Consider the following 27,837-nt stretch of genomic DNA (forward strand, 5'->3'; position numbering starts at 1 on the left):
CCGCCTCTGTGAGGAGATAGAGGGTCTGCCTCGGCCCACATTCTTCGTTGAGGAAAATGAAACTCCTCAGGGCCTACCTGTCAATTTCAGCTCCACCTGCGAGGCTTCGAGGAAGGTCGCGTTCACCTTACTACTTGTTGCGTTGAACCAGTCAACTGTTAGAGTTGCGGGTTGTCTTTTCCCTAAATATTCATAATATCCCTTCCACACTGAATTAATAAAAAATACATCTGAAGGAACTGTGGGGGGGGAAAAAACCAGAGGAATGTTAGCTCACACAGAAAAATTAAATTTAGATATTCTACAACACAGAGGCATAATACGTGTTGAGTGAGAGATCACAGATCATGATGGTGATGAGGACAGAGATGACCTATCCCAGCCCCTCTACGGCATGTATGCAATGGAAATGGAATGGGGAGGGAGACTGCTGTGAGATGCACCCCCACGTCCATGTGTTGATTTGTGGGAGAAATACTTTAGGTGCCAAAACGTTCCTTTTTTAACGGAGCTGCCAAGGCCAGAGGGTGCGGTGAACCAGAGTGACTGATATGAGGTGAGGTTATTGTGTCTAATAATAAGATGTTAGACTGATCCAGGAAACCACGACCGGTTGTTCGTTAACATCCAGGTCGACTCTTTGGAAGACACAGAAAGCTCAGAGAGCTGGCACGTATCATCCACCAGGAACTGCCTGCCCTCAGAAAGCTTGCACGTCAAAGCGGCAGTAAAGGGCGCCCACCCAGCTCATAAAGACACAAGTGCTCTGGGGCGGGAGGTCTTTATCTCACAAGGAGATCCCAACCCACCCACCCACGTTCTTCTATTCTTGTGAAAAACATCCCTGATTGCTAAGAAAGTTAGAGGCAACGATGTCAAATGCCACGGATGTACGTGAAGATGCATTTCTCCCTAAATCAAGTTTTTTAGCGAATCCACTTGCTGGAACCAATTTCTAGGACACACATAGACTATCTACGTTCATGTGCCCCTTTCAGCACAACTGGCCATCGTCCTGTCTTGCCAGCTCGGCTGTGCCTATGAAACTGAGCCCAGCTAGGGAGGCAGCCAAGAAGGAGCGAGCGTCGGCCCTTCCCGTGGCTCTCAGTAGACTCAGCTTGCGATCATAGTGCTTTTTATAAGTTTAGGAAAGGTTAAAAACTACGATACCAACACGACATCGCACACAGCTGCTTATTGATAAGGGACGTTCAACACTTCTGCCTGTCTATCAGCGGCCGTTTGGGGGCCCAGTTTTCAGGCAAACCTGAAAAGACTGTATTTTCCTTCACTAAAATTAACAGGCTTTAGAATCCTATCAGGGTTGTTTTCCCTACACGAGAATGTACCCACTCGGCTGAAGCTATGAATGTACTGGTTCCAGCCCGTCACTGACGAGTGGCTCTTGTTGGTGTATCAGAGGAATGGGTCATGCCTGACTGGGTGCAGGAAGGTGTAACCAGCGTCCCAGAGCTGGCTTGCTTGTATCAACATGGCCATCAGCAATGTGGTGACGGTGATCCCTGGGGGCCTTCTCATCTGCTCTGTTGCTGCTGGTTTGCAGCGTGACACAACAGCCGCAAGCAGAGATTTGTTACGACGTGCTACCTCGACAGACAACCACAATTAGCAAGTCCCCTCGGAGGGAATGAGAGAAGGTGGACTGATGAGGATGGATGCACCTTCAAAATAAAGTATGCAAGTATCTCAATATCTGAAACAAAAAAATAAGCAAACAAAAACAGAACAAACACACCATCACAGCAACAGATTGTGTTTCCTTTCACTGCGGACAATGTTGTCTGGATAAAGACTATTGATTTCCGTATTCGGTTTGTAAATAACATTTGAATGGCGATTTTAAGAAGGAGTTTTTACACTTCATGGCGTACGTTGGAAAAATTCCTTTCATCGTGTCGGGACGTTGGCCCCGCTGAGACTGCGGTGTTTTAACACAGCGTTGTGACTCAACGAGAGCGTTACACATACGGTTTCCGCATCTGATGTCAGGACAGACCTTCCTGTCTAAAAGATCGGTGTTCAAAGTCGAATAAGGAAACTACTAGGGAAATGACCTTATATATGTATGCAAGTTTTCTAGATCTGTTAAAAAAAAAGGTTGACTTACATTGTAAGTTGGGGACACAGTGCATGATGAAAAGAGTCTCTAACTTTATAACACAGAGGATTTGGAGCAGTAAGCATGTCGCTTACGAAACAGAACTGCATCTTTCGATTTTCTGTGTGATGCATCTAGCAAGGCACCACATACAACAAAAAGCAATAATTAACACGTTGGGAGGCAGAGGATGCCTGGATTATGGAGATACGGGGGAAAAAATGGAGCTCTACATCCGATCGGCTCAAGGTAACAGCTGACGTTGTCCCAATGCCTCATTCACATCAGCTTCCGGTTTAGAGGAAAGAATCGCAACCCTCTTTATAAGGCTCTCCATTATATCACATCCTGTGATCAACAGTTCGAGTCCGTTTCTGCCCACACAATGCCCGAGGCACCTTTTAATGAAACCGTGTGTGATCGTGCCGCAGGTTCTCGTCTTAAGTAAAGTGTTGTCATTCCGTTAACAAACCACCGTCAGGAAAGAAAGAAATGTGTGTGGGCTCGGCGTGCTAGGTGGCTGGATCGCTAACCCGCTCACGGTCTAGTGGAATCGGAAGTCTGCGTGTTAAAATCTGTTTCCCTGTACAGAGTAGAGAACAAATCGCTTATGTGGTTGAGATCTAGGACTGTTCTGGAATACAAACCTGGAGTTTTAGTAACTGTCTCATTAACTTCTCCCACTCCTTTACCTACAAGTAAAAAGACAAATTATCATTTTCAAAAACATTTATTTTTGAATAAGTTTGAAAAAATGTCAAATTGAGGCAATTTTCCTTTCTCCAGATTGCTTGGAGGTACAAAATAGGAATGTCTTCTACATATCCATTTAAACCCCTACATTCACAGCAGAGTATCCTTTGTGTTTGTCAAAAAAAACGGAGCTTAATGGTGAAAACCAGTGCAGCTGTGACAGGTGCATGTCTGTGTGGTGTGCTACAACAGAGAGCCTTGCAAACGAGGGTGGTTGATATCCATTTTCTCGATCCTATTTGGGATATGCTAGCCACCAGTGAAAGGTGGCATACAGAACAGCTAAGATTTCGTAGCCTCTCTTGACTTTCCAAGTCCTCACCCAAATCAACGGAAGTACAAATCGACAGATATTGAATAACACCAAATTGTTTCCCTTGCAGGACGTTTACTTTGGTCTATCACGTTGGATTTAACTCAAAATCTCTTAGCGTTTATAGGTCTGCATCAAACTACAAATTACCTTTTTAAAGTTCGTATTCTTCTGCATCTGATGGAGAAGGGCAAGGGAGACAAGAATTCCTAATTTGGAAATATAAATAGGCTTCCAGAGAGTAAAACTAAAGTCACAGATTTTATCACACTCCATACTTAGTGTTTATGCCATGTAGTATTTGATGCGTGTGTAATCTGTGTTTGGTGGGGAATCTCAAAGTTCAGCTGTCATCAGATCTGACCCTGTCTTGGGGCTCTCATTTGTAAGTACACAAATACGTGGGTAATTAATGCATCACCTTCGTGCCAATCGCTTTTGTAATTTGAACCAATGTAAAGAATACACAGATGTATATCCCGCCACCAAACAGCCTGTGGTCTTAAAAATAACGGCTTCGTTTATATATCCACCAATCCTGGGCGATATTTGCCCATTTTCATCAAAAAAAAAATATATTTTCCAAAAATATGGTGTGTATTATTGGCCTTTTAGCGCATGATGTTTTTCTTGAACCAGACAGCTTTTCTCTGCGGCTTCAAGTGTGAATAGCAAATAGTAAAACCTACATGTCTACTTAGACTATGCCTCCGTTGTACCAAACACTTACTACGCACACGTTCACACACACAGCTCACCACATGAAGCACAGATTCAGCTGGGGTGACCGACACCACTTCCATGATGCTGTTTACTTATGGATCTTACGACGGAAGCTAGCCCGATGGGCAGTTGATGCTCCTGCTAGGGGCTCGGCAGGGAGGGGCATTCACTCCCTCATCAGCGACTTACTTTTACAGACAGGCGATTTTCCCGTCCACCTCATATCTGCTTTACACGTCCTGTGCTCAGACCCGGCCGCGAGGAAGAACCCCGGATGGCAGGTGTACACCAAGGTGTAACCGAAGGTGGGGAGGTCTATCGCTCTCACGTCCGCGTGGGCTGGCGTTTCTGGCTGTCTGCAGGCGTGGGCTGAAACGGCACGCGTTCTGTTAGGAAGCGCTGGCACGTTGCGTAAGATAGAGTTAGAGTCTAAAGAAATAAGGAACTACGGCAAAATCTGGAAGTGGCTGCAAAGTCAGGCTGCAACTTAAAATTGAGAGTATGGTATCTTGAGATATCCCCAATATTCCCTGAAACTTTTAACATCATGAAAACTTGGGATTTGCCAGCTCTCCCTACCTATCCTTCCCTCCCTGCCCCCTCCTCTCTCTACTCTCCCTGTCTGCATATAAGTGTGTGTAATTAATTACGTGTAGAAATTTAGAATATAAATCAGAGCACTGAAATAAATAGATCACTTCTGACATACTATTAAGATAAATGATATGTCACATTTCCTTAAAAGACCAACCCTATAAGCTAAACACACACAGATCGGCACAGGTATAGAAATACACTTTTTTTAAAATTTATATTTCATTTTAATTTTTTTAAGTTTATTTATTTATTTTGAGAGGGAGAGAAAGAGCCTGACAAGATGGGTGGAGAGAGGCAGAAAGAGAGGGAGCGAGAGAGAATCCCAAGCAGGCTCTGCACGGACTGTGCAGAGCCCAATGCGGGGCTTGAACCCACGAACCATGAGATCAGGGTCTGAGGTAAAGTCAAGAGTTGAATGCTTAATTAACCAAGAGCCACCCAGGCATCCCTTCAATTTTTATTTTAAAGAGATTGAGAGAGAAAGAGAGAGAGAGAGAGACTGCACATGTGCAAGAGGGGGAGGAACAAAGGGAGAGAGAGAATCCCAAGCAGGTTCCACACTCTGTATGGACCCCTACTTAGGGCTCGATCCCACGACCCTGGGATCATGACCTGAGCCCAAATCAAGAGTTGGATGCTCAACCAACTGAGCCACCCAGCCTCCCCCACAAAAAAGAAATATGCCTTGATTTTTGTCTGATGGCAGCTAACAAGGCTGTTATTGAGTTAAGTCAATAATTTTGGTAAAAATTTGATTTATGTTTAGAAAGCTGAGTGCAATGTTATAGATTCTTACTTCTCTTAAAATGTAATTTAGGAGTAAGTAAGATTGCAATGTTTAAATCTCAAGTAACTTCTTATGTATGTCTCAAGAAATGGACTTCTTCGCAGATGATTATAAAACAAGTTGACAACACTAAAATTATGAATGCAACTGTTTTAAGTATCATACTATTTTCTGCTTCAGTAAACTTTCAACATACGAATACCTGATATTAGCAAGCTCCAAGATCCACAGACACAAACACACACGTGTTTGTATATGTACATATACACAGACATACAAGTCTATATGCAAATATATATACACATATATATGCATATCTGTGCACACATAATATCCACATGTATCATTTGACTAGAGTATTAGAGATGATAGCTTTGAATTAAATATACATCTGATAATACTGATAAATACACAAAAATCACATTTTATACACCATTAAAAGAATTTTTCATGACATTCTACTTTTTTTGATTCTCTTATTTAACACAGTAAGATTAAAATTTTTTATTTCATTAAGCTGATAGAGGGTGAAATACTGACTTATGAATTGTTCCCACAATATCTTTTCTATTTCTCATGATTAAGTCACAAAATAAAATTTTATCCTACATAACAATTTGAATGATAAATTCATATGGACTTCAAAAATAACGTTTAAGGGGCGCCTGGGTGGCTCAGTCGGTTGAGCGTCTGACTCTTGATTTGGGCTCAGGTCATGATCCCAGGGTTGTGGGATCACGACCCATTTCAGGCTCCACACTGAGCTTGGAGCCTGCTTGAGATTTTCTCTCTCTCTCTCTCTCTCTCTCTCTCTCTCTCTCTCCCCCCCCACCGCCCTCTCCCCTGCTCGCTCTTTCTCTAAAATAAAAAAATAACATTTAAGATATTTCTATTAATATCATGACATATTTCATGATCCATTTTACCCTCTCTTTAATAATCTAATGTAAACATTCTAGAAGAATAATAGCATGGATAAGAAAGTTTCCTTTCTGTGAGTGTTACCGATGTCATTCACTTGTGTTTGGTTTAGGGCATGTTCTCAGACCTTAGCGTGCCCCAGTATCACCTGCAGAGCTGGGTGATGATAGCATGCTGTCCCTCCTTTTTGCTCCCGCTGGGGTTCCAGCCCCTGAGTTTCTGATTCCCAAAGTCTGGGGCCACAGCTTGAGAATTTTAATCACTACCCAACTCCCAGGTGACGCTGATGCTGCTAGTTCTAGGGAATCAAACTCTGAGAAATTCTGGTCTAGGGAATTAGAAATGATCAAACAAACAAAAATCAGGCAATTCCTCATTATTTCCCTTGAGGGCAAACGCCTCCCAGAGGTTCGAGAACACATAGGCTGTGGCTGGCTGCGGTGGAAGAAATCACACTTACGTATACATTCTGTCTGTATTCCACTCCAAGTTAAATTTGCCAGGCAAGTCCGAGTCGTAGAACCTTGGATGTGGTAACCTTTTCTGCACCTGAAAAACACGGTGCTTCCGACCTAGAGAGGAAATCCAACATGGGCTTCAGAGGCGGAGCGGACGTGCGAGATACAATGTCATCACGCTGGAAAGCTCATTCCAGGGTAAGACACGCGAGTGACATCTCTCTTCCATGTCAGGCCATTGTTTGAGCCAGCATGGACGTTTCAACTGTGTGTTATGGCTGAGTTGCTCAATGCACGAGGTGAGGATACACGCAGGTACAGAGAACTGTGGTCATTTAAGAGGGAGTTTACTTGGGTGACGAAAGAACGGTTTTTGTCTTTCCTTTTGGCCCTCTGTGTCTTCAGATTATAATAATTTTTTTCCCTTTTCCATTATTTCCTGCTATCCCTATTTAAGGTGTTGGCTTTACCCAATTGCTTTTGTTGACACTGCTGGGGATTGGCCAGCTCCTGCTCTATCGTAGAATCTCTCAAAACTCAGTCTATCCTCCCGAAGCAGCAGATACTTGAACTCTTTATTGCCACCCGCATGCCTGAAGTATCTTCCCAATAGACCTTCACAACCTCACCTACCCCCCCCCCCTTAGTTGTTGATATCTTGCTAACTTTCACTTCTGCACATTCTTTCCTGACCTTCCAAGGATGCATCATATGCTTCTTACTGCAATGTCCTAGAAGCACCTGTATGTTTATCTACTTCCCCAACCTAACTGGAAATGCCTTGAAGGGAAGGTTCCCAGCGGTCTGTAGACATGTTTTTTGAGGATCAGTGATGGTCATGTGTTGAAGGGAATCAATGATCTCCCCTGGTCACCGATCACTTATATCCGGGACATGCAGGTTGGGGAGAACAGAAAACGGAAGAGAAGTACGCTCACAGAAAGGTGGTCTACGCCTGGAAGGCAGCTTTGCGCACCCTGTGGTTCGGAATGGGACCAAGTGGGTTCCTAAGGCATGAATTATGAAGCCATGTAAGTGCACAGGTGAAGAGTGCACCTGATTCTTGCTCAGAGGATTCAAACCAGGTCCTTAATTCCTCTACATGTGTCTTCCCATCTGGGTCAGTCCCTATCTCCCTCATTGGGATTTTGGGAAGAAGAACTATGAGTAAAACATGGGGCAATAGTTGCTGCACTGAATAGTGATGAAGCGTGTCAGAAAAAAAGTAAAAAATAAACAAGCTGTTCCTTACCACTGGCACCTGAAAGTAGAGATTGGAATTTATACAGAAAAAAAAAAAATCAAATTTACCTAAACTGCAAAGGAATAACGGATTTGAGATGCAGAGATGGGTAAAGAGTAATCCATCACCTATCAGGAATACCCTCCATCGAATTTCCTTGTCAGGATGTCACTGACCCCAATCGGACCTCCTGGCAAATACGCGACGTTATTTACCAGCAAGAAGAAAAGAGAGAGCCTCTATCAGGTACTGTTCGGAGGAAAAGACAGTGTCCTTCTCAATAGAGTATCTTTTAGCAGAAGATGCCTGGCCAGTCCAGATTGATCACTGTAAATTAACCTGGTGTTTATGAATTGATGGGACGTGGCCCGCCGGAGACTGGAGGGCAGCATTTAACTTGCGTAATGAACACAGCATGACAAGGGATGTTCTAAAACCGAAGCGGCTCACTCTGCGTGAGCATGTTGCAGAACGCAGTGCTGAAGAAAACAAAACTCTGTTATATTCACAACTTAATGTGTCCTGACGAAAACGAAAGAAGAAACAAGAAACATTTTGGGACGATTCCTCTGACAGGGTTAGCCATCTCCTTAAAGGATGGCGTCTGTGTCTTTCAAGTATTAGCAAATCTTGCTTTTGGATCCAACCTGTCATTCTTGTTAGTGTAACTTGATTTTGTCATCAGAGGAGTGAGAAATTTATCCATTCCTATTAGTTTCTTAAGATAGATCCCAGGGATAGGATGCCGAGTGCAGTCACTAAATGTGGACTTCACGTGGGCTCTTTGAGGGCAGATAAGGAACCCGTGGGGAGTCAATGAGAGCATTACTCAGTATAGTATTTGCAGGCCTTGGCGTATATGTGGCATGACATTTCTACATGCCAGTAAGCATTTCCCTGAGGAGTGGGCCATATTCGACACCTAACATAAAATACGCCAGATTGTGCCTCATAGGTACCTACGACAAGTTCCTCTGGGGGGTATAGGAATGCCATCAGGAAGTAGCCAAGGTGTGTTAGAGCCAACCAAGAAAGAATATGTTAGGTTTCAGGAAAGCCTCAGTGAAGTGGCTGAAGAGAAAAGGCTTTTTATTCTAAATTAGTGGGCTCTCTAACTTGAATGCACTACACATATTTAACTGTGGCTTTCAAAGCCATCTCATCATCGAGCTGTGAAGTCACTTGATCACTTAAGATGGTGGAAACATTTTATTTCAAGGTTCATTACCTCCCAGTTTTGGTTTTTCCTCTAAATACTACCTAACGCGTTCATGTACTTTTTATTTAAAAAGGCAAACGAACGTCAAACGTGATATCAAGTATGCAAATAGTTCATACACAGAGGTGGCATGGAGAAGAAATATCACAAAGTAAGCCTACTAGCTGAGGAGGCTGAATGCGTTTTCTTCTGTTTTTGTCTCTAAAATCTAGTATTATTTGCCCATGATGCATCGGGTCACTGAACAGGGTATTATTACGTGTGGCTATTCAGTGACCAGTCACTCTGGAGAACTGCCACGACAGTTCAGCGAACAAAAAACATCACGTCATGCAAACTTTCAAGTAGAAATCAATATGACAATTGCTACTGTGTGAATTAAGATGCATCCAGCTATCCCAATTTTGACGGTTAAAATATCACGTGGGCATCCTCTCCGAATCAATGTATCTCCGCAAATATACGATGAATCAGGGTACGTGAAGCCATGCGCACATGTTCGAGTGTCACTTGCATTTTATACTTACAGGGAAACAGGGTGAAATAAAAATGGAATACCTCATATCCTCTGGAGCTATTCTGTATTCCGAAGTGTGGAGTGCCGGGGTCTGGGCAGCTGTTATGAGCTGGATCTGAAGCGCACAGAAAAACAAAACAAAACAAAACAAAGAGGGCCAGATACGGTTACTCTAGGGATTCTAACATTTTTACTCAAAGGTCATAAAATTTTAAGAAAACTGGGAGGGTCCGGGTGGCTCCGTTGGTTAAGTGCCCGACTCTGGATTTCGGGTCAGGTCATGATCTCACGGTCCCGAGATCGAGCCCCGCATAGGGCTCTGCGCTGAGCCCGGAGTCTGCTTGGGATCCTCTCTCCTTCTCTCTCCACCCCGCCCCTGCTCATTCCCTCCCTCTCCCTCTCTCTCTCTCTCTCTAAAAATAGACAAAGTATAAAAAATTGAGAAAATTATATTTTGGCAGATAGGTAAGATGTTTTGCATTAAAGTTAAAAATCAAAGTAAATTGCTATTTTCATCTTCTTTTCAGACTTCTTTAGGTATTCCTCTTTAGTTCTTTATCAGATTCTAAATTGCTCTGTGTATTATTTTCTGTATCAGAATGAACACTCTTTTCCATTTTCTGGTCAGACATAGTATACTGGTTGGTCCACTAATATGCTGTCTTCAATAATTATTATGATCCCTCGGTTCTTAAGGAGTTCACTAGTGGTCATCTCTTTCAGTCATCCATTACATGATTGCAAATTTCTTGAGTTAATTTTCCTCGAGACTTCAAAATGGGAACTATATTTAGTGCTTCAAAGTTGAGGCCTATGGTAGACCAAAAGTGACATTTCTCTCCCCAAAAGTGTAGGACTTGAGCAATGAGGAGCGTGTAGCTTTATTATTTGCTGCTCTCTAGATGCTCGTATGAAAAAAATCACCCAACTTACAAAAAAAATTGTTTTCGAGAGAAACTAACCTATTGGAAGGAAGAAAACCATTTCTTAGTATAGAGATAGGAACCGTGTAGCAACGGTTTAAATGAAATAGCAGTAAACATGTCTATTAATAAAAAAAAAGGCAGTGCTTCAAGGAAATTATTCCTGAAGCTCTTTGTGTTTAAGTAGTAATCAGTCAATTTCTTAGAAACCATGACTATAGATCATTAATTGTTTACTACAAAGATGCAGAACATCTACTCCTTGGCTCAGTACAGCTGGTGAAAAAATTAACCCATCAATCAACATGAATCTGCAGCCATGAGGTATGAAGAAAATTGCTCTTAACAGAAATAAAGGGTAATGTTTCTCTGCCACTAAGAATTTGACTTTTGACAAATACAGCTTGTATCTGAATCCTTTCTAGGAGACAGAAATGCAACATAAAAAGGCAGGGCTTAAATCATATGGAAAGTGTCTTCTGACTTGTAAGTGTCGTTGCCATATTCCAAGGTCACCTTCCACCACTGCTGGTGTGGGTGGGTCAGTAGGGACTGGCCAGTGAAGACAGACTGGCACCAAGGGGACGACGCCCAAACAACAGCCAGGCCGTCTTCCCGGTGATGGTGGCTTTGGAGAAGGGCAATGACAGTGTCTTCAACAAAGCTGTCTTTCCCTGAAAGAATGCTCCTGCCGCTTGAGGTGCAGACAGGGAAACAAGACCTAAATTCAAGTCCAAAGTTGATCTGTAGGATTTAATCGGAGTAGCCGATGAGGGCTTGCCCAACGAACCATCTGTGGGCACAGGATCTGTGAAGCCACAAACGGTCCCATTTTAGCGTGCGGGTCCCCACCCCCGAACGCCCTCGGGGTGGTCTTGCCAACGTTCCTACCGATGCAGGTGGGCTGGGTGCCGCTCCACGTGCCGTCGGCCTGGCAGGTTCTTCTCGAGGACCCCACCAGTATGAAGGGAGGTTTGCACTGGAAGAAGACTTCAGATTTATAGGTGAAGCTCTTGCCACTGAGCCGCCCCTCCGCGGGGGTGCCGGGGTCTCCGCAGAACACAGCTGTTGGAGACAGCAAGGCAGTCAGCCAACAATAGGAGCTGCCGCGTCGGGTCAGCCCACTCGGGTCGCGTAACTAGGGTCTGCGAAATCTTTGGGGACAACTATTAAACTGGGAAATGACCGAGGGGCAGAATGCGCATTTGAGCGGGGAGGTCTCAAGCGTGAACGTTTGCACACGGTAGCATGGCTATAGAGGACACGTCGCTGTTCTCCTCACACCGGGAGCTGAGGGTGCTCCTCATGGTCCAGTGCAACGTGACCCAGGAACAAGCATTACTGGGGGACTTACGTAGGCACTGGGGCACCTCCCCTTTCCACACCCCACGGCCTTCGCAGGAGAGGATGGCGGAGTGAGAGGGCTGGAAGCCGTCCACGCAGCTGTAACTGATGCTGGACCCCCAGTGGAAATCTGCTCCCTCCACCTTCCCGTGCTGTACTTGAGGAGGCTGGCCACACGTGACAGCTGTTTCAAAGAACAGACGAGACTGAACGTCCGGAGCGTCCACCACGACCCTAACACTCACAGGATGCACGTTTTAATTCTACCCGGGTCACAAAGGACATCTACCTAGGGTTGTTTTCTTTTAATACGAGAATTATTGAGGAAGACAGCACATCGAGATAATAGAACTTTTCTCCAATATTTCTTCATTAATTTAGATCAAGTACATAAGAGCACAGCAAAGTCACAACATATCACACGGTGGAAGAAAGCAGGATTGAACATGACGTTCTCAATACGTACAAGGCCAAGAAGGGAAGAAATACTCGTATTCAATGTATGCCTTTTCATGATGGTTCTCAACAACAAATCAAATCTGGGCTTGCTTATATGACATGAATACAGACTTCTGGATTTATATATATAGTTGGCAAGCTCTGTGTTTTTTTAACACATAAAGATATAATATGTGAAAGACATAGGCTGTGGACCCATTTGCCGAATAATTAAAAACCAAGCACTTGCATGGTTAAGAAGATTCTGTGGAACACCACCGCCCAGTGTATTATATCAGCCCTGAGCTGACGGTGGGGCCCCCGAGCAGGGACGCAGTTCTCACAGATGATGAGTGGTTGGCATGGCCCCAGGCAGCCCCCTTAGAGTCTAGCCATTACCCTGAAGTGCAGGGGGCTGGGGACTGCGATCGACAAATCTTCTTGGAAGATCCAAGAGCTTTCTGGATTTTTCACACTGGAGGAGGCTTGCCAATGACAGAAGGCAGCAAGAGAAGGGACCCAGGTGTATACTCTCACCTGCATTTTCTTCTGCGTGCTCACACTCAGGCATTCTCACGTCGGAAGACACAGTCACACATGCACAGTCAGCAGTTGGAAATGAGCCTCTCTGTTATCTCTCATCTATTCAGTTTTTTCAACCAATATTTCTTGAGAGTCCACATGTGAGGGGGTAGGGGGGACACGTGCTCTAGACAGGGGATATCAAGTGAGAAGTCCCCTAGGAGGGAACAGTAATGAGCGACGTGGTTTCACAGAATCACGTGAGGAGGTGACTAGCCCCAGACGGGTTCAGAGGGAGAGAGTGGTCTCTTCTGGAAGGGCCTGGTTGCCCACGGAGTTCCTTCCAACTGCACTGGCTGTTCAAAAGAGGAGCAAAAGTCTACAAAAGCATGTGACATCACAGAGACCAGTGCAATTATTGGTCGCTGTCATGAGCACGTCACGTGACTAGATGGCTCCTGACACTAGTCTGTGACTTTCAGTAAACGTTTATCCAGCGCCTGCAACAGACACAGCATTAATGATGGCTGGCGGAAGACAGGAGCCTCTGCGATCCTTACGCACCGGTAGGAGGGAAAACGTGGCCCACCAACAGGCCCACGTCGGAAGGGAGAGGGAGCCAGGTGGTTGAGCACCCAGCTCTCACGGAGGCCTCACACTGAGCTCTGTCCATGCAAGCCCCAAGACCCATCTGCCTCTCAGAGCCCACTGAAGATGAACGCTTCCTCACTATCAGTTGCCAGGGTCCAACTCACAACTCCCCCAGAACTGTCCGGATTCCTAGTCCAACAAAGAACCAGCCACTGCATTTTTGTTTGGGGCCAGCCACGCTCAAGCCCCACTTGTCTCCCTGTGCCCCTCCTGCCCCACTCTGGCCCGGCTGATAAGGAAGCTGGCACGTGCTCTCTCCAGTGCTGGCAGAGGAGCCCTAACCGTGCAGATCGCTGTCTCTGGACAACTGTCTCCAGCACCACTGTTTTCTCACTGTCAAAGCCCAGCCCTCAGCTACATCATTCAAGTCACATCCACTGGCGTCTCCCTGACCTTCTCTCCCTGCAAAGTCCAACCCCCAAGTCATAAGCCTTTTCTACCACCTCTATATTTGTAGGGCATCTTCAGACTCAGTGTCCGAATCCCAGAGAACATCATGTTTACCAACATGGTCCGCCATTATTTGATGATTGGCTTCTCTAAGTGGAGTTTAAAGTCCTATAATTATTCTTCCCCATCATACCTGTCTTAAGCCTTAATAAATCTGGGGTTAACAATGTTTACCGAGAGAGAGGACATCACTGGGATTCAAAATACTTAAGACTTAAAGGTTGTACCCCATCATTTGGGAGCTGATGTCTCCCAATCTTGGTTTGTACACTGAGCCATTTACTAACTCTGCTAGTCTGTTTTCCCATCTGTAAAGCTGAGATTAATGTATTAAGAAAATGGCAGTGATTTTATTTGCAAATGAGTTCACGAGAATTCCTAGCACATAGAGGACATCATAAATGCTTGCAAATGCAGTGAAATGGAATTCAACAAACGCTTCTGTGTCAGCAAGACCAGAAAGGTAATGACACAGACCTTTGCAGGTGGGTTTGCTGTTATTCCATGTACTGTCTTTGGTACAACGGATGGTGGATGATGTGACAGGTTCCAGGAGATAGCCAGGGTCACACTGATAGCTTACAGTCTTATTGAAGGTGAAATCCGTCCCAAACTGGATGCCATTGGCCAGTGTACCTGGGTCCCCACAGCTTATAACTAATGAGCAGAAGACAAAAAGCATTAGAAAGGTAAAAACAAAAACAAAAACAAACATTAAATGAATTCATTATGGTTTCTGTTCATGTTACTCCCCTTATGCTGATATTCAAAATGATTAAGCAGTGGGGGCACTTGGGTGGCTCAGTCAGTTAAGTGTCTGACTCTTGGTCTCGGCTCAGGTCATGATCTCATGGTTCGTGGGTTTGAGTCCCACTTCGGGCTCTGTGCCAACAGCGCAGAACCTGCTTGGGATTTTCTCTCTCTCTCTCTCTCTCTCTCTCTCTCTCTCTCTCTGCCCCTCCCATGCTCACTCTCTTTTTCTCAAAATAAATACAAAATTAAACTTAATGAAAACAAACCAAATTGATTCAGTAGTAAATTGTTACAGCAGGATTGTCCTCTGTGTGCTGTTTGCTGACTGGTTGTCGGGACACTGTGTTTGGAATCGCTTGTTTCTATTTGATCCTGGTTGGCTGTGGGGATGCCGGCTGCCATCTCTGTCCAGTCCTTAATTATGTACCGTGTGTACTCTCATCACAAAGTTAAGGACAGAGACAAAGGCTGCGATCAGAGAATAAACGCTTTTCTTACTTCTCTGCAAACGAGATGTTCTACAGAGAGGACAAACCTTGACTTTTGTTGGCCCCAATTTTCCAACATCCAACCCACTGGCCAATGAAAATAGCTTTGGGGGCGCCTGTGTGGCTCAGTTGGTTACATGTCTGACTTTGGCTCAGGTCATGATCTCACGGTTTGTGAGTTCAAGCCCCGCTTCAGTCTCACTGCTGACAGCACAGAGCCTGCTTTAGATTCTCTGTCACCCTCTCTGCCCTCCCCCTGCTTACACGCATGTAATCTCTCTCTCCCCCCCTCAAAAATAAGTAAACGTTAAAAAGAAGAAAATATTTTCAACCATATAAATAAGAAGGTGAAGAAAGATCTAAAACTGCCTAATAAATAGAGCCATCATATATATGTAGACCTTGTTTTTGCCATGTGTTAAAAAAATCAATAAAGTATTTAACAAATAAACAAATTTTTCTCGGTCAAGTCGGTGACGTCCTTGGGCCCACATGACAGCTGTTACTAACTTGTACAGTCGGGGGCTGTGCCGGTCCAGGTCCCGTTGGCTGTGCAGTGCCGAATCATTAACCCCGAGGTCTTGTAGCCTTCCCAACAGGCGTAGATGACCGAGCTGGAGAACAGGACGCCATCACTGCTGACAATCATGCCGTTGGTGGGCGTGCCAGGATTCCCACAGGACACGGCTGTGAGCGACAGTAACACATAAACACAGTGAGCTCCTACCAAAATGATCAATACAAGAGACCAGAGGTTGTCAGTGTCGTAGAGGACATGTTTCTTTTTAAGAAAATAGGACCTATTGCTATGAAGATGTTGAATATATATCTTACATTATGATTTGTACCGTTATTTTATCGATGAGTTACAAATGTGAAAATTGTCTTTTCATAGTATTCTTCCTAAAGTACTTCAAAACAAATTAAAAGATGAATTAAAGCACTGAAAATTCCAAGACTTGCTTCTTTGGGATTTCACATGTTTATAACAAAAAGAAAATTTTTTTAAAGGATTTTTTTTAAAGGATCTATCTGATATCAGCAACTCAGAAGTCACTCCCTTCACGTAATAACTGATTTTTTAGAAATCTGGTCAAATCGGGTCATATTTCACATCTGTAGAATTCATTTTGGAAAATAAGTGATGCCTGAGGAGTATGAGTGAGTACTTAAACTGTCTTGTAAAATGGTCTCCTCATTGTTACCCCATCCAACGGCGGCTGTTTTAAGTGGCCTTGGACAGGCTGCACTCTGTTTCTCTCTAGATGATCCCAATGCCTGTGCAGACATTAAGATGCCCCCTAACGATGGCAATAATGAAAGGCTGGGCAACAGTTCTACGCCCGGTGTACCCCCCTCACACTTTCTTAGCCCAGAAAGCTCAGTGGCTTCTGGGTATGTATCATGTGATGGTTTTAACCCATAATAGGATTTTCTTGACTTTTGTACTCGCGTTTATTTATCACAAAGATTGTGTTTTTTTCTCCTTAGCACTCCCACATGATGCACAGCAGGTAGACATAGAAAGAATATGACCTTTTGTTGGACGCTTACAGCAGAATGTATTCTGAGACCATTTCTGAGAATGGCTGGAATGTTTACAAATGCTCCTTCCTATTTAGTTGTGCCACTTTCAAATCTAGCATTCAGAACAAAGATAGACTCTTTCTAAAAATGTGGATGAAAACAGGGGCACCTGGGTGGCTCAGTCGGTTAAGCATGGGATGTTTGATTTCAGCTCAGGTCATGATCTCACGGTCCATGAGACTGAGCCACACACTTGACTCTGTGCTGACAGTACAGAGCCTGCTCGGGATTCTCTCTTCCTCTCTCTGCCTTTCCTCTGCTTACACTCTCTCTCAAAGATACACGTATATACTTAAAAAAAAAAATACAGAAGAAAACAAACTGACTACAAAACTTACATAGTATAGAAGAGACACTGTAATGGACGTGAAGGGAATCACCGATCATATTGTGCTGAAAAACATGCTGACCCTGAGGTTGGACTTGATCGTGTCTGACAACTACAAAGCATGCATGCTGGTGCTTCTCTGTCTGTGCCCATGACAGACATGAGTCCACCACAACCCTCTTCCCTAATGGATCTGGTGTGAACTTACAGTCTTTCCTAGCACGGATCTTTCAGCATTTTTCTGGCTGTCATTTGAAATGAGATCTATTTGCCAATAGTGAAGCAGATGATATTTAACATTGAACATCTGAAGCCCAAAAGTCTTGTGATGGCTATACTATCAATCAAAATGTCATGTTGCCAAAAGCCCAGAGGCTGGACTCTTCGAGACAATTACTCATTCATTCAACACATGTTGATCCATCATTGAATATGTGACATTTGTTGTTTGATGTACCAATGAAAAGCCCGACAGAGAAGAGACTTGTATTGATCCAATTCGTAATTTAGCAAACCAACCAGACAGCCATGTTCTTACATTTTATTCTAACCATAACTATGATTAAAATGTGTAGCAATTTTCAAATGTCACCTGAGAAAGATAATGCTAAAATGGGATGCAAGACACAGGTGAACATATTCGAGCTTAATTTACAGACAGATATGTTGTCAGGGTAAGAATAACCATCATGATAATGACATCCTAATGTTTAGAAAGTCCCTGAAACAGGGGTTCCTGGGTGTTTAGTCATTTAAGAGTCTGACTCACGATGTCAGCTCAGGTTATGATCTTGCAGTCTGTGAGTTCGAGCCCCATGTCAGGCTCTGGGCTGACAACACAAAGCCTACTTGGGATTCTCTCTCTGTCTGCCCCTCTCCCCCTTCATGCTCTCTCTGTCTCTACAATAAAATAATAAATAAAATAAAATAAAATAAAATAAAATAAAATAAAATAAAATAAAATAAAATTTAAAAGTCCCTCAGATAATTGTATCCTGCAAAATCAAATTCACGGTTCACTTTTTTTTTTTCCCCTGACAAGGACAGTTTCACTGATGGTTATGCCCATGAAAATGAAAAAGAAAAATGAAGATTGGAAGCTAGCCCTAAAATGTCTGTGTTTGCATTAATGCCTCCATGACATAGGAGGACCTCCACTGAGGAAAAACAAGAGATGACATTTATAGTCACAGAAGGGAAACAATATATTCTATAAATAATAAGTTAAAAAAATTTAAATACATCTTTTCAGTTACATGTGGTTAATGGGACTCATTTTGGTAAAAGATCATTTTCTTTTACTTGATTCGTAATAAAAGAGCCTTAAACTCACTCCAGAAACTGTGTATTGTCTACAGATGCTGGGACTGTTCAGGCAGCACTCTGCATTAGGGACATGGCTGCTAAATCGAGTTAAATAGTGTGGATTTGAATCTTTGCTCATACAACTTAAGTACACATGAGCCATCAAATCAAGTTATTGACATGCAGCGTCCTCACTGCAGAACGGGTATAATAAGGGTAGTTACTCTCACTTTTCATAAGATTAAACAGAATGCATGCAAAATGCCTAGAAGGCAATCTGACTTCTTAGTAGCAGTAAAGGTAGACGGGGTGGCTGATGCTGTTGTTACCTTCATTATAAACATTGTGCTAGCTTGTCTATTACCTGGAAGAAAGGTAGGCTTTATCATCAGCTCCTGGGAAAGAGGATTCAGAGTTGCCTAAGGCAACTAAAAGCAATGAGGCCGTTATATCTAAGCAACTTCTTACGATACATCCATTTGAAAAGTTTAGTCGATGAGTCTATGATTACAAGCCTGGATGGCTAGCAAAGAAAACATGATCTGAAATGATGGAAATACATTACAAATGTAAGTTCTTTGACACTTAAGAGTTTTTAAAATATTTTTATTTTGTGTTTCATAAACTCTTCTTTTTTTTTTTTTTTTTTTTTTTTTTTTTTTTTTTTTTTTTTTTTTTTTACCATTTATTGAAATGCCCCATCAGGCTCTAATGCCTTTAATAGATTCAGGGAAGGTAGTTCATCAGGTGGTAGATGGTCTCACCAGATTGAATACAGTCATAGCCAACACTGGCTGAAATGCCAAAGTCACTGGTAACGCCCTTTTCTGTAGAGAATAATATGTTCCCCAAAGGTTTGTCTCTATGATAACAAGTGAGAAAGAATAGCCACAGATTGCCCAAAAAGATTTAAACATGTGTGTTTGTGGGGGTGTAGGATTAGCCATACATTCCTAGCCATCATTTGTTATTACCGTGAGTGTGAATTATACTCTTACTCACTCAACTTCCCATGATTTCTGAACACCGCAGTTCTGAGGTAGTCAGTTTTGTAGGGCATAGCATATTTGGGCACTTTTGCCATATTGAAACATTTCAGCTTCTCTCTGTACACAGATTTAAATAGCCAAGTTTCTAAGGATTTTATAAGAAACACTTGACTTTCTAACTTTAGATAAACCGAACGCTATTCTAAAAATACTTTGCATGGTCTGACTTAGGTACATTTTGAAGTAAAATCCAATTAAGCTCTCCTAATCAAATAAATGGATTCATTTATGATTTGCTCGAATAGAACCCATGGTGTTATATCACAGCACCAAAGTGAGATTCCTATGGAAAAATATCACTCACTCTTAACTGTTTTAAATTTTTTCACCTTTTAAATGTGCAAAACTAAAGTGCTTATGGTAAACCTGATATTGAATATACAGTCCCAAGTGAATGAGCATTCCTTTTTTTTTTTTTTTTTTGTAATGTTTATTTATTTCTGAGAGAGAGAGAGAGAGAGGACACAGGCAGGGGAGGGGCAGAGAGAGAGGGAGACACAGAATCTGAAGCGGGTTCCAGGCTCTGAGCCGTCAGCACACAGACCCACACGGGGCTCAAACTCATGAACTTTGAGATCGTGACCTGAGCTGAAGTCAGACACTTAACTGAGTGAGCCACCCAGGTGCCCTGTGAGTGACCATTCTTAAGAGAATATGAAGGCATCTAAGTCAGGTTTGTTCTGCTTTTGGGAGCTGTATTTTCCCAACATATTTGGTTAACTTTTATCCAATAATTTATCAACCATTTTTCTGCCCCACTCTTTCTCTGTCCTTCTAGAACTTCAATTACAAGTATGTTAAACTGCTTGATATTATCCCATAGGAAATAATTAGGCTGTTGTTGTTGTTTTCTCTTTTTCCTTTGTTTTCAGACTGGACCCTTTTCAGTGAACTGTCTTCATGGTAACTGACCCTTCTGCCATTTTTATTCTGCAAAGTTTTTTGTAGCAAAGTTTTTATATCAGATACTATAGTTTTCAATCCAGACAATCCCAGAGTTTCCATCAGATTGTTTTTTTATTATTTTCATTTCTTATGAAGATTCCCTGTTTATGATGCTAACATACTTTAAGTCCCTGCAGATATACTTTCTTAACGTTTATTTATTTATTTTTGAAAGAAAAAGGGGGGGTACATGTGTGCGTGTGAGCGTGCAGGGGAGGGCAGAGAAATAAAGAGAGAGAGAATCTCAAGCAGGATCTGCACTGTCAGCACAGAGCCAGATGTGGGGCTTGAACTCACAAACCGTGAGATCATGACCTGAGCCCAAATCAAGTGTTGGACCCTTAACCGACTGAGCCACCCAGGTGCCCCAAGTGCATGAAGATATTTTAAATTGATGCTTTAAGTCCTTATGCGTTATTTGCAACATTTGGGTCATCTCAGGATCAGATTCTATTTCTATTTGTTTTTTCTTTGCTTGTTTGATTAGGGGTCATGTCATTCTGAGTTATGCATATGTAGTTATTTTTTATTTATGCTGGACATTGTGCACAAAATGATGCATGGATTATGTCCTTCCAAATGTGCTGGAGTTTGTTCTGGTGGGCTTTTAAACTAATTGTACATCCTTTGGGTGTTGCCATCAGTTTCATTCTTTTTTAGAGGAGATCTATTCAGTCTTAGTCCTACCATGTTTTTGCTCTTAGTTCTAGCATGTTACACTTGTTTTAGGGAATGGTACATATTCATAATGCATGGGGCTTTCTGGGCATCTGTGAAATGTCCCAAGTGCACAGTAAGAGCTCTGACTGGCCAGATGTCCAGTGTTTCTCAGTAGGGTATGACTTCTAGTATCATGGGTCCACTCTCAGCTCTGCAGCAGAAGGTTGTTGTATCAATGGGTCTCACCTGTTCTCATCTGCCTGACCGTGACCCAAGTCACCCAGTGAACATCCACCAGACTTATGGGGCTCTCCCATTTTCAGCCAGCCATTCTCAGATTCCCTGTTCTGTAAGTTCTGTTTCAGTAGCCTAGAACAATTTCTGTTGCATCACCTCACCAAGCCACCATACCACCTGAGTTCCACTTTCCGACTGTGCAGTAAGAAAAATATACCAGGAGATTATGGGCTCACCTCACGGATTCCTTTTCTCCTATGGAACACAGTCATGCACTGTCTGTTGTTTAATAAGATAAATGTCTCACATATTTTGTTGTTTTATAGTTGTCCCCAGAAAGAAGGCTAGCCTACTGGCATTCAACACGTCATGGAGTAAAGTGGATCTCTTGTTTAATTTTAATAATCTTCAAATATATACTGGACAGACAATTCCCAGGCGTAGTATAGAGGGAAAAGGTTCAGACGAAGCGTAAATGTAGGTTACGGAAGTCATGTACAACTTTGAGGTACCATATTATAGAGTAGAAAATACTTTGGTTTGGGTGAGAAAGATGTGCTGTCATGCAAATTGTAATATTCAAATTCTCCAAGAGAGGGGGAAACTGAGAACATTGTGTCTGAGTAACACTGTGTCTACTAATTTAGAGTCACATACTTTAGTCAATACAGGGAAGTGTCATCCTGTGGCCCACAGTGGCAGGTGGCATCCCACCATTACTATTCAATCATATTTGAGTTAAGTCAACTTCTTTAGGGCCTAATCTTAATATTTACAGTGACTCGATATTTACGCTAACTTAATATTATGCTAACTTGATTGTGAGAAGGTGATTTGCAATAAAAAAAATACCTTGGGTTATTATATACACACATCTCTTTACCTAGATATAGATACCTCTAGGATAATCTATTACTCTGATGAGATTATATGCACACATATACATATGCATACACATATATAAGGTATATATATTCACATATACACGTACATATATAGGATTGCACTTCCTATATGATTTTATCAGATTATAAGTAATAGTCTGATTATATCAATACATATATATTATTTTCTATTATTCTATATAATACATATAACAAATATATTATTCTATATATTAAATGAGACATGAGCAGATACCAGCGTACATGGCACAGAGAAAATGAAGATGAAGAAAACTTGGTTTATATTTCTGGTACTGATATTGTTTCAGTTTATTCTAGTCGGTCAAATTATATAGCAAGTGTTTCATTCATGTAAGATGGATATTTAATTTGTGTACTCATTTTAGACTCAAACATTAAGTAGCTGAGAAGTTTGTATGAAAAAAGCCCCTACATTTGTAACATTTAAAGTCTTATCTGTCTGAATTCTAAGTCAGTTACTTTCTGGGCTCTAAACAAACTTGTGATACCGCACCCCACCTTGGCTGAAGGCAGGAATCGCCAATACTTGGCATGGGGAGGTATGCATGGTGTTTCTACTGGAATTACCAAGGCATCCTGCCATGTCCACTTATGCCTCTCAAATACTGATGCAGAGGAAATTCTCCCCAAAATATGATGCACAAAATCAGCCAGGTTCTTTCAGAATACCTGCTTTGGACAGGGGCCACCAAGAGATGGGAAATAAGATGTGACGTGAAGACTATCTCGGCCCACAGAAGTTACGGTCAGGGATTGACACCCTTCTACTCACTGTTCCTTTTCCCGAGCTGTTCATTACCGGCAACCACACAATGCCACCAAATCCCACAGAGATTATTATCAGAAGATCAGAAACCTCTTCTAGGTTATAAACATTCAAAAGGCAAGGATCTGGGTTAGATGACCTGTTGAGCACTCAGAATACCTCCATACACCCAGCCATGAGTTTGGATGATCCCCTTACACAAGTTGGAGGAAAGTAGTGTAGTGACACAAAGGTTCCATCTCTAGGATGTCTGTGGAAATCACTGGCCGTTTTAGAATGAATTACATGGTTCCAAGTGCACAGGTTGACTTTCAGGCTGGACCGTACTCACCTTCACAGACGGGCTGCAGTCCTGACCATGAGCCATTGAGCAAACACGTCCGCTCAGGAGAGCCCCTCAGCTGATAACCCATCTCACAGGAGAAACGGAGAAGGCTCTTGGCCTTGAGTTCATCTCCAAGCCGGGATCCATGCGCTGGGGTCCCCGGATCCCCACAAAATCCAGGATCATTTCCTATTGAACGCAGACACAAATGGTACTACAGAATTCTGTTAGACTTGTTTACCACAGCTGCTAAGTTTAAGGAGAGTGCAAAGTCACTCAAGTGCATTACAGTCATGCTGCATTCTGGAGATCTTCTAAGAAAGACTTTCTCGATTGTAGCACAAAAGTGGAGAACATGAAGAAATTGTTCCCGTGTGAGTAAACAAGCCAGCTTATTAAAATGCAGTATGACAACAGTTTATATTCTCTGGAAGAAGTAAAATCCTGGGAATGATGAACGCAGGGATTGTCCACTGGATGCATCAGTACAGAAAATGAAAGGGAAATGGGACTAAGTTGTATTGTGTAAAAACCAATCAAATGAGAGGTTTGGTTCTTCTCAATTATGTCCAGAGCTGCTGATTCACTGACTTTTATTTATTTACTTAAGAACTATTCATGAAAGAATTAAGATGACGTTTTCAAAGGGGGTTGATGGAATTATCAATTTCCGAGACAGGAAAGATGTGGAAGAACTGAAAGGAGGTACGGAGAAGGAATCAAGAATGACCAGGGACAAACTGAGTCCAGGTAGGCAGGCCTCTTGGCCAAGGTGAAAAAGAACTCCCGGGACTCCCACAGGAGGAAATGGGAAGTGACTGGCACTTGAAGGTATCGATGAAGATTGGAGATGACCAGATGGCACACGGGCGTGTCTGTACCATGACACCACATCGTAAGCAATTCCTCACCTGTACAGTGGGGTAGTGCCCCACTCCAGTGACTATCCTCTTGACACACTCTAGTGCTGTTGCCTACAAGATTCCGGCTCCCTTTGCACGCGTAGTGAACTACGGCACCATATGTAAACAGTTCTCCAGTTAGGATAGCATTGGCAGGAACCCCTGGGTGTCCACATGATATAGCTTAGGAAAAAAATTAAAATAAATGATTACATCAGTCCCGTTGAAGTGCTTACGTTGGTAAGTCTCCCATACAGACACCCATACAGACATCACCTATAAAATGAAAAGAGCCTAAATATACTGGCAAATGCCTGCAGTGCCCCATAAATGGAAAATACCATGTCCCAGATGACAGTCCCCCACCTAAATATCCATATATTACTGAACACAAGGAAAGGGTCTGTCAGTGAATCTTGTTTTAGCTTTGTTTTATCTTAAGGTAGTTTTGCTTAAGATAAAAATTTCCATGTAGGCTTTCAAAGAGAAAGTCACTCTACCTACATTTTTTCTCCACCTGCCTTTAACTTTATTAAAAAATAAAATCAGTATTATATTATACAAAATGTTACAAGTTACCTAGATTCCTGAAAACTATTTCCATGTAACTCTACAAGTATATGACTATTACTATGACAACCTTATACTGGCTTCTGGGGAGAAAACTCTGTTGTATCTGCTTACTCTTCCAGTCTGTGGATCCAGGAAGACCCTTTTAACAATTTTCCTTGGAATAGGTGGTGGTCTAACATGTTGAATTAGTAGTAATAATAAATTAGCGATTAACTTTCCCTCAGTATATTCTATACAATAATTTCAGCCTTCCCGTTCATTTCTTTAAAATGATGCCAAGTCAGGCCTATAATCCACTCATAAATTATCCTTAAAAAGGAAAATTCCAGAATCCAGATTAATGTAGGCTAGTGAAGATTTAGCTCTCCTTTTCTGTTAAAGTCCCAGCTTCGGATTAACAGTGGACAAATTTTGTGCGGCACGCAACTCTGGCAGGACTCAGGCTACAGACAAATTATTCAAAGCCCACTGATTTGACACCCGAGCGTCACTGCATTTGATCACTGGCAACCCAAAAGTGATATCAACCAGAGAGGTAGATTTAAAAGGCGGAAACACATTAGGCATCCCGAGTCACATTCGCCCTTATATCGATATGGTCTTACGCTGACATCCATTCATTGGTGAACAAGATTCTATCTAGATGGAGTCCTAAAAGGAAGCTAATTAGGGCTGAATTAGTAAACGGTTGGCAAATGACCAGTTCCAGGTGAAATTAAAAGAGAAAAAAAAAGCAGCGAAACAATAGCAGTAACAAGAGAGATGAAGCTTAGCAGCTGTAGCCCAAGTACAAGCAAATGGCCCCTCGGAGAACCTGTATCCCCAGGCTCATGGTAATTCTGACTGTTAATGACAGCAAGCGGTGGGAGCCAGCCACCCAGGAGGATGAGAGTCACTTACAACCTAGTTCCTGGAGATCTGGAGCACACTGGCATCATTACAAAAACTAATGGAAGTCTCACATCAACCGGGAAGATGCGAAAGAAATGTTTGGGGAGGCAGAGACAGAAAAACTAATTTCTCTGAAAAATTCCCGTGTGTGAAGGCCTAGAAAACCAGAAAGCAGCCAAAATATGATGAAGATTGTAATCAATTTATAGATGCATTTTTGAGCGTATGAAGCTGTGCATTTGATTTTGAAAGAAGTCACGCTTTCTCCATAGAAACTAATTCTCTCATTACAATTAGAATTCGAGACAAGTTTCCATGTAGATTGGGAGGGTTGTGAGGGACACTGAATTACAGGAAAAACGATCTCCAGGACTAATTTATTCTAAAAATGTACTAAAAACGCTATAATGCAAGAGGTAAGACAGATTATCACTTTTTTTTCGGTAAATTCAATTTAAGATGTAATTGTCATTTCCCACATCCTCTATGCACATAAAATGAATACGAAGAAGATGACATTTTGATTTTAAGGACTGTTTTGTTTCCGAATGATTTTTAAAAGGCCAAAAAGACCCCTTTTCCTAAACCGTCAGACTGTTGGAAAAAGAGGATGTCTTTAAGCTAATGGACAATATGGTCTAACAAGTTAAAAGAAGGTAAGACTGAAAGCTATTTGGGGAAAATGTATTCTTGTTCATCTACATGGTCGAAAAATACTGATAATGTCGTGAGAGGGGCCACATAATGATGACCTATCATTGTGTCTGCCTAGAAATACTGCCTCCGTTCTTTAGGGCAATATGCTTTCCTCTTAACCATATGGGTCAGGAGGAGGATACGGTCAAGAATCTATCGTCCTTATTGTAATAAGCAAACACAGACTCAGAATGAGTCCAACCGCTGCCCCAAACACTGGCTCTGCTTCCTTCTGAAGCTGGTGTCAGAATTTGCTTATGTCCCCTCTCCTTTTGTGACCCTTGAACTTGTCTGAGTTGCATTTTGTGATTTCTGGCCAATCAATAAAGATATCATAATAACTTACACAATCTGTAAAGACTTATTTTTTTTTCTTTTCTCTTTTGTTCTGCTCATGGTCTTACAGGGCTCCGTGGCACAAGAATCCAAGATACCCCTCACTTACTCAAACACTTGGGTAAAGACCGATCCCATAAGCCATTTGCCGTACAGGTTAAGGCAGAAGATCCCAACAAGTAGAATCCCTTCTTGCAATGATACATGATACTCATTCCGTATTCAAAACTCTCAGGGAAATTCTGTTGCCCATGACGAATGGCGTTTTCCACAAAGCCTGGATCTGAGCAGTTCACCACTAGGGGAAAAAGAAAAAGTTACACATCATTTAGATACACTTATAAGCAAAACAGATCTGCAAAGAGGCCCCACTCATCATTTTAGAAAGGCTGGAAGATGACACCATCACAGCTGAGGTTTATCATAAATGTTCTTCCCTTGACAAATTCTACTTACTGCTGGGGGCCAATATGCTTCAAAAACTGTCAAGCAATGTACCTGCTACTACGGCAGTTTTTACAACACGAGACCGATTCCCGTATTTATTTCCTGATAACAGACTTCTTCAATATCAAGTCTAAAAACGGTTTTCGTGGTTAAGATTTTATGTCAGGAAAATGTTAAAACAGAACCCGCCGAAATTAGTTTAAATATTTTTACTCGCATGTAATGTTTCAGGACAGTCGGTGACACGCTAATCCCTCCCCCCCACCCCCTGCCAGCATTAATTAATGCTTCAGTATGTGTGCCTAAAGTAATTTCTGCTATATGTGGAATGCAAACAAAAATGACAATTCTTCCATCAACGCTTAATAGAAATGTAAATCAAGCCAGCCTCTGATTTCAGCCTCTTCCCCCTTTAGAAACAGCCCCGCAGTGAAACAGTCCGCTGTGGCACTCAGGACATGCTCTGGTTAATCCGAATGGCACTCTATTAGCCTGAATGCCTGTTGGCATCTGTAAGGGAATTAGCAATGTGCTTTCGCAGGTGCAGAGGAAAAGAAAGAACCCCTGATTATCTCGGGCTTTGACCCACCACACCAGTGAATGACACAGCTGCCGTGAAAGCTGCACTCTCTCCAGATATTTCTG

The 27,837-nt window shown here is 42.4% G+C and overlaps 1 protein-coding gene across 1 annotated transcript in view; it reads right to left on the reverse strand.

Annotated features, from left to right (window-relative positions):
- The window catches only part of CSMD1 (CUB and Sushi multiple domains 1), a 681,511-nt gene that overhangs the window by 17,136 nt on the left and 636,538 nt on the right, over window positions 1–27,837 (reverse strand). Inside the window, 12 exon segments of the mRNA XM_042934172.1 lie at window positions 78–239; window positions 2,767–2,811; window positions 4,098–4,277; window positions 6,674–6,785; window positions 9,692–9,765; window positions 11,465–11,638; window positions 11,928–12,101; window positions 14,456–14,635; window positions 15,730–15,906; window positions 23,354–23,536; window positions 24,259–24,432; window positions 26,855–27,043. Coding sequence (XP_042790106.1) covers window positions 78–239; window positions 2,767–2,811; window positions 4,098–4,277; window positions 6,674–6,785; window positions 9,692–9,765; window positions 11,465–11,638; window positions 11,928–12,101; window positions 14,456–14,635; window positions 15,730–15,906; window positions 23,354–23,536; window positions 24,259–24,432; window positions 26,855–27,043 — 1,824 coding nt within the window.

Source organism: Panthera leo, chromosome B1 (assembly GCF_018350215.1).
Source record: "Panthera leo isolate Ple1 chromosome B1, P.leo_Ple1_pat1.1, whole genome shotgun sequence".
NCBI classification, from domain to species: Eukaryota; Metazoa; Chordata; class Mammalia; order Carnivora; family Felidae; genus Panthera; species Panthera leo.